The 6,115-nt window shown below is 32.9% G+C and overlaps 1 protein-coding gene across 1 annotated transcript; it reads right to left on the bottom strand.

Annotated features, from left to right (window-relative positions):
* Positions 1–4,342: 4,342 nt before the first annotated feature.
* Positions 4,343–5,473, bottom strand: LOC110902817 (probable cellulose synthase A catalytic subunit 8 [UDP-forming]). The gene is made up of 3 exons (XM_022149202.2): positions 5,092–5,473; positions 4,876–4,999; positions 4,343–4,762 (listed from the first exon to the last, which is right to left on the bottom strand). The coding sequence occupies exons 1-3, from the start codon at positions 5,169–5,171 to the stop codon at positions 4,535–4,537; spliced, it is 432 nt and encodes a 143-aa protein (XP_022004894.1). The 5' UTR covers positions 5,172–5,473; the 3' UTR covers positions 4,343–4,534.
* Positions 5,474–6,115: the final 642 nt, after the last annotated feature.

Consider the following 6,115-nt stretch of genomic DNA (forward strand, 5'->3'; position numbering starts at 1 on the left):
TTGAACAACCAAATTCTGTATGAGTATTAACTCATCAAAGTTTTTGAAGGGTTGTATTTTACATATGAAAATACGTATTTATATTTAAAAATCATTAAATGTGAGATGGGTCTTACACAAACTTCCCGCCAAACAGTTCACAAGTTGTTTGCCAAACGTTTGGTTCGTTTGCAGCCCTCCTAACGGGTGCTACTAAATGTATCCCTCTTCTCACATACTTACGGGCGGGGCCCACCACTTTTTTTTCTCACAAAAGAGGATATAACTAGGGCTGTAAACGAACTGAACGTTCAACGAACAATCTATAATTTAATAAATGAACGAACACAAAAAAGAAATTTCGTTCGCGAAGTTAAACAGATGAACATGAACAGAGGTTGTGTTCTTTCGTTTAGGTTCGTGAATGTTCGGTAATGTGTTCATTTATGTTCGCTTAGTTTTTAAAAACTTGAAACCCTAGTTGTACTTTATGGCTCTCCAACATCCCTCATTTGACCATTTCAATTTCAGTTTGTGTTAAAGCTTGACAAACTTCTAAATATTGTGTTAATCATGTTTCTGATAACTATGTCAACTGTGTTCGGATAGTTATGTTATATGCTTATTTATTTTTTTTAGTGAATTCTTCGTAATCTTTGTGAAAAAAAATGCAAGTCTTATTGTAAAATGAATATATGTCAATGTGTGTTCATATATGTTGTCTCTGTTGATTAATGTTCATGAACATTCGTTTGAGTTTATTTGTGTCTGATAAGTGTTCGTGAACAGTTCATGAACACATTCATTTCTTAACGAACGAACACGAACAAGTCCTCTTTCGTGTTCGTTCGGTTCATTTACAACCCTAGCTAGGGTTGTAAACAAACTGAACGTTCAGCGAACAGTTCGTGAACCGTTCTACGGGAAGTTTGTTTATGTTCATCCGTTTAATAAACGAACGAACATGAACAAGAAATTTCATTCGATTAGTTAAATGAACGAACATGAACAGAGGTCACGTTCGTTCAATTGTGTTCATGAACGTTCGGTAAGGTGTTCGTGAACATTCGTTCATTTATGTTCATATGTTTATGTTTTAATTAAAGATTTTTGTACTTTCACATATTTTATCTATACTTTTTATATTATTAAACTTTTATTTATTTTATTACCCTAACAATTAAACTAGGAAACTCTATTTCACCTTGTTTATCCATCATTTCCCTTTCGTTTCTCATTATTTACATCGACGAATACGATCGACCTCCGTTCCACAATAAGGGATTCAAGTTCCAGTGCTACTCTCTGGGGCATCCACCTTTATCCTTCGTCGTGTTCGTCAAATTTATTTGTGTTTGTGAACACATTTATTTCCTTAACGAACGAACACAAACATAAAATCTCGTTCGGTAAGTGTTCATGAACCGTTCGCGAACACATTAATTTCCTTAACGAACGAACACTAACAAAGCCTTGTTCGTGTTCGTTCGGTTCGTTTAAAGCCCTACTTTACACCATAAGGTTTTGCCTTTGTTTTTTTTAACAAACCATGTTCTGACACGTGACCCATTCATATTTTTTTGTTCTTTCTCTTATATACCGTTACGACATGCATGACACGTGACCCACAGTCACAGCCCCCGACCCCACTCTAGGAGCGGAAGCCGTGAACCAGTCAGATGGTATCGGTGTTTATTAATTACGCAGCGGAAAAATTTTCATGAGGATCGTAGTTAGAAAATAATTTCAGAGTTTGTGAAACACCAAACTTTTAATATTAAACAAATGGGCTTAAAACCATATTTAATTCAATTGTTTTTATAGGGATAAACCCAAATAAATAAAACATAATTTTCTTCTTTTATTCAGGTGTTTATAGCCACTTTATTTAAGCCTTCAGTGCTCCATAGCGGGCTTCTATTATCTTTACAGAGCAAATTACCTGAAACACGTTTTGAAAATATTTTATCAGTAATAAATACTAGCGAGTTCATTCTATTTTTATAAAATATATTGTTATACTTTGCAGCATCAAGGTTTTTATATTTATTTATATTTACACAACTCAATCAGTATTTGTCACATGGTGGCAGTTCCGATGTGACAATGGTCATATCACTCATTGGCTCACTTTCGTCCAATAGTGAATTATCAAGTAATTATATCTTACTATTATTCAAGGTATCTGTCACTGGGCGATTCCCGTGACGTGGTCAAATCACTGTTAATCATTCTTTCAACTAGTGACTGGGGTTATAACACTGTTGATCATTCTCTCAACTAGTGCATGTGGTCGTATCACTGTTGATCGTTCTCTCAACTAGTGACTGGGTCATAACACTGTTGATCATTCTCTCAACTAGTGCCTTTGGTCATGTAACTGTTGATCATTCTCTCAACTAGTGACTCTGGTCATATCACTGTTGATCATTCTTTCAACTAGTGACTCTGGTCATATCACTGTTGATCATTATTTCAACTAGTGACTCGGGTCATAACAATGTTGATCATTCTCTCAACTAGTGCCTTGGGTCATGTCACTATTGATCATTCTCTCAACTAGTGACTCTTATCAAATAATGTATACCAAACTTCACATATTAGTAGTAACTATTGAATACATAACCCAACTACACATGTGTAGTAATAAATTTCTAGTTATATTAGCTTAAATAAACTATTTTCTTCTTTAAACTATAACTATATTGTATTAAAATGCTAAGGTGGAGCGACCATTTATAAGCTATAAATGCTTATAGCTTTTATTAAATTATTTCATGTGTATATATTTAAATCACAAAGTGGATAATCACAAAAAGGTATATATTAGTTTGATATATGTAAAACTAGACAGAAAAATTCATGCCAAGACTAGTTTAAAATGTGTCCACCTAAATGTTATTTTCAAACGTATTTATATATAAAAAAACTACTTTTAAATAGCTAAAATTGTTATTTTATGAAAGGGGTTAAAACTAATATATTTACTATGTCACCGTATACATTTAATATTAGGAATATTGGTTTTTAATAAACCAACCTTTGCCCCATTGGTAAATAATAATCCTACATACCTAATTGGTATACAATAATCCTACTATCAACATGTTGGTTCTTAATGAACGTCCGTTAATTTTTTTTAACTGGAGTTAGTTTTTAAGTTTTATTTATTACACAAACAGTCCCTGTAGTTATAATTTACTAGTTTTAACTATTTTGTAAAACAAAAAAAGGTCAAGGGCCATGTAATTAAATTTTATAAAATAGTTAAAACTAGTAAATTACAACTACAGGGACTGTTTGTGTAATAAATAAAACTTAAAAACTAACTTCAGTTAAAAAAAATTAACGAAAGTTCATTGAGTACCAACATGTTGATAGGTAGGATTATTGTATACCAATTACGTAGGTAGGATTATTATTTACCAACGGGGCAAAGGTTGGTTTATTAAAAACCAATTTTCCTTAATATTATAATATCTAACATAATCTTATGAGCAAACTTTTTCAATAGTGATTCTTTGATATAACTAATGTTTATTTTTATCATGTTTATTAATTATATTTTCTTTAATATAATTAATATATTTTAATAATGATTAATAACGTTTCAGGATACTACAAAGCTTTATCTTATATACACATCATTTCAATCATACTTTAAATTTATTAATTATTTAATGTAAAAATAATATTAGTGATAGGCTATGGCCATTGGGGCACAATTTCCCCCTTGCTTGTGGTCATGCTACCATTGGCTAATATTTTGGCCAATAGTAACGAGTGTTAAGTAATGTATAAAACCTCCCATACTGGCAGTTATTGCAGAATACAAAAACTTAAGCACTGTAAGTATAACTAATAAATATTTAGGATTTTATAAAGCATTTTTAAATATAATTGTATCACAAAAAGGTGATAAAAAGAAGAATGACTCACCTTGTAACTTTAGGATTCAACTAGAAAGCCTCCTGGTATAAATCTTGGGTATAACTCCCGAGCTATTTAATATATATATATAGGGTAGGGTTCCAGCGTGAACAACCTCCCAAGAGTGAACTGCGTGAACAGATATGGACCCTTGATTTCCTTTTTAGTTGTTAAGGGTAGGATTGTAATTATATAAAAAAATAGATTTAAATTATTATTTTAATAATTGAATTAAGTTACATCTTTCCTAATTTAAATTCATTATCCACATTATGTTTATTTTTTAATAAGATAATTATCAAAACAAACAACAAATCACCATATTTCAATTTTAATTTTTATTTCAGATTTCATCACCAAAATTTAAATTTTGATTTTTAAGATCCATGTAACCTTCATATTTCAACGGTATACACATGTGTACTTGGATATAAAATAGAGCAGTATACATGTGTACTCTGCATCGTACATATGTGTACCGTAATTCACAGGTGTACATCAACATTCAATACAAAAAAAATTCTGAGATATCACAAAAACAGACGATATACACATGTGTACATCGCATTAAAAAGAGGGCAAAATTAGAATACACATGTGTACATCGCATTTAAACAGAGCAAAATCAGAATACACATGTGTATATCGCATTAAAAAACAGAGCAACATCAAAAACTTGAATGAAAATATTCAGCCCTCCTAAGAACTTGGTGAAGACGATCCGAAATATTAATGGGAGCAGAACCCTTGATGCAGCCCTCTTCGGAACACAAAAAACTGATCGTCGACCGTGGCAATTCATCTTGAAGCCTATAAGGATAACCTCTGTAACTGAACCATAAATCCATCCAACCTATTTTGCAAAAAAAAAAAGTTATATTAATTTGATGAGAATGACTCAAAAGTAAGTTTCTCAAATTTCATGCATTTTTAAACTTTACTTTTTTTTATTCAGATAAACATTACTTGTTTATGACAGTGCCAACAAACTTGAGGATGAACCGACTCCCCTTCTCCTATTTGGGGCTTATCGTCCTCATCCGTCCCTTCTGTAATTTTCCATACATAAATGGCAATAGCTATACTTGCACTACATATAATAGTTCCATAACTCTGTTATAGCCCATAAATAAAACAAAAGTGGTAATACAACAAGAGATAATAAATGTATAAAACCCTTACCTAGCTACAAGGTGAACATCCTCGGCAAAGAAACCATATATGTAACCCTCTGAAAACAACAAAGTGTTTAAAAGAACCATATCTGCCGTTGATGTTGATTCTCACCGAACTGACGGCTTCGCCGTCAGTCACCGCCGCTAGGGTTCCTGTAAAACATGAAGATGGTGGTGGTGGTGGCCGGCGTGATGAAGATGGAAGTGGCGATTTGATTGCTCCGACGAACTTCCCCAGGGTCAATTGAACAAAAAAATCGCTGATTTGATGAAGATGGAAGTGGCGATTTGATGAAGATGGAAGTGGCGAATTGAATAAAAAAATCGCTGATGGATGTGAGAGAGAAATAAAATATGCGTTGTGAATAAAAGGGGTAATCAAGGGGATTGATAAACTATAATTTAGATATTTACGGGATTTTTTGCAATTGAAGATTATGGAAACTATTTATTTCCAGATTTTAAATAACAAATTAATGTAATTACACTTCTACCCTTTTGTATTTAATTAAGTAGTAGAAACTAACCAACTAATTACAATCATGCCACTCATTTAAAATCTCAAGATCATAAAAATAAAGGGTCCAGATCAGTTCACGCAGTTCACTCTTGGGATTTTGTTCACGTTTGAACCTAATCCTATATATATATATATATATATATATATATAGGGGGCTGCTAGAATGAGAACCACCCCGAGTTGTAAGAACCGCGAGAACTACACCCCACGGAGCGCCGTTCGCCGCGATTTTTTTTTTACAAGTAGATGTGTGCATTATAAACACGGCCGTAAAAAATCACGGCGAACGGCGCTCCGTAGGGTGTACTTTTTTACACCTCAAGTTTGGTGTTTTTTAATTTTTTTTCTTTTTTCTTTTTTTTTTCACCAAACTTGAGGTGTAAAAAAGTACACCCCACGGAGCGCCGTTCGCCATGATTTTTTACGGCCGTGTTTATAATGCACACATCTACTTGTAAAAAAAAAATCGCGGCGAACGGCGCTCCATGGGGTGTAGTTCTCGCGGTTCTTA

This window comes from Helianthus annuus, chromosome 13 (assembly GCF_002127325.2).
Source record: "Helianthus annuus cultivar XRQ/B chromosome 13, HanXRQr2.0-SUNRISE, whole genome shotgun sequence".
Classification (NCBI taxonomy): Eukaryota; Viridiplantae; Streptophyta; class Magnoliopsida; order Asterales; family Asteraceae; genus Helianthus; species Helianthus annuus.

Bases quoted from the DNA above. Each gene is read 5' to 3' on its own strand.
- LOC110902817 (XM_022149202.2), bottom strand. From the start codon at position 5,171: ATGGTTCTTTTAAACACTTTGTTGTTTTCAGAGGGTTACATATATGGT. The intron at 5,000-5,091 runs GTAAGGGTTTTA...TATTATATGTAG, and splicing joins GATGTTCACCTTGTAGCTAG to TGCAAGTATAGCTATTGCCA. The intron at 4,763-4,875 runs GTAATGTTTATC...TTTGCAAAATAG, and splicing joins GTTGGCACTGTCATAAACAA to GTTGGATGGATTTATGGTTC.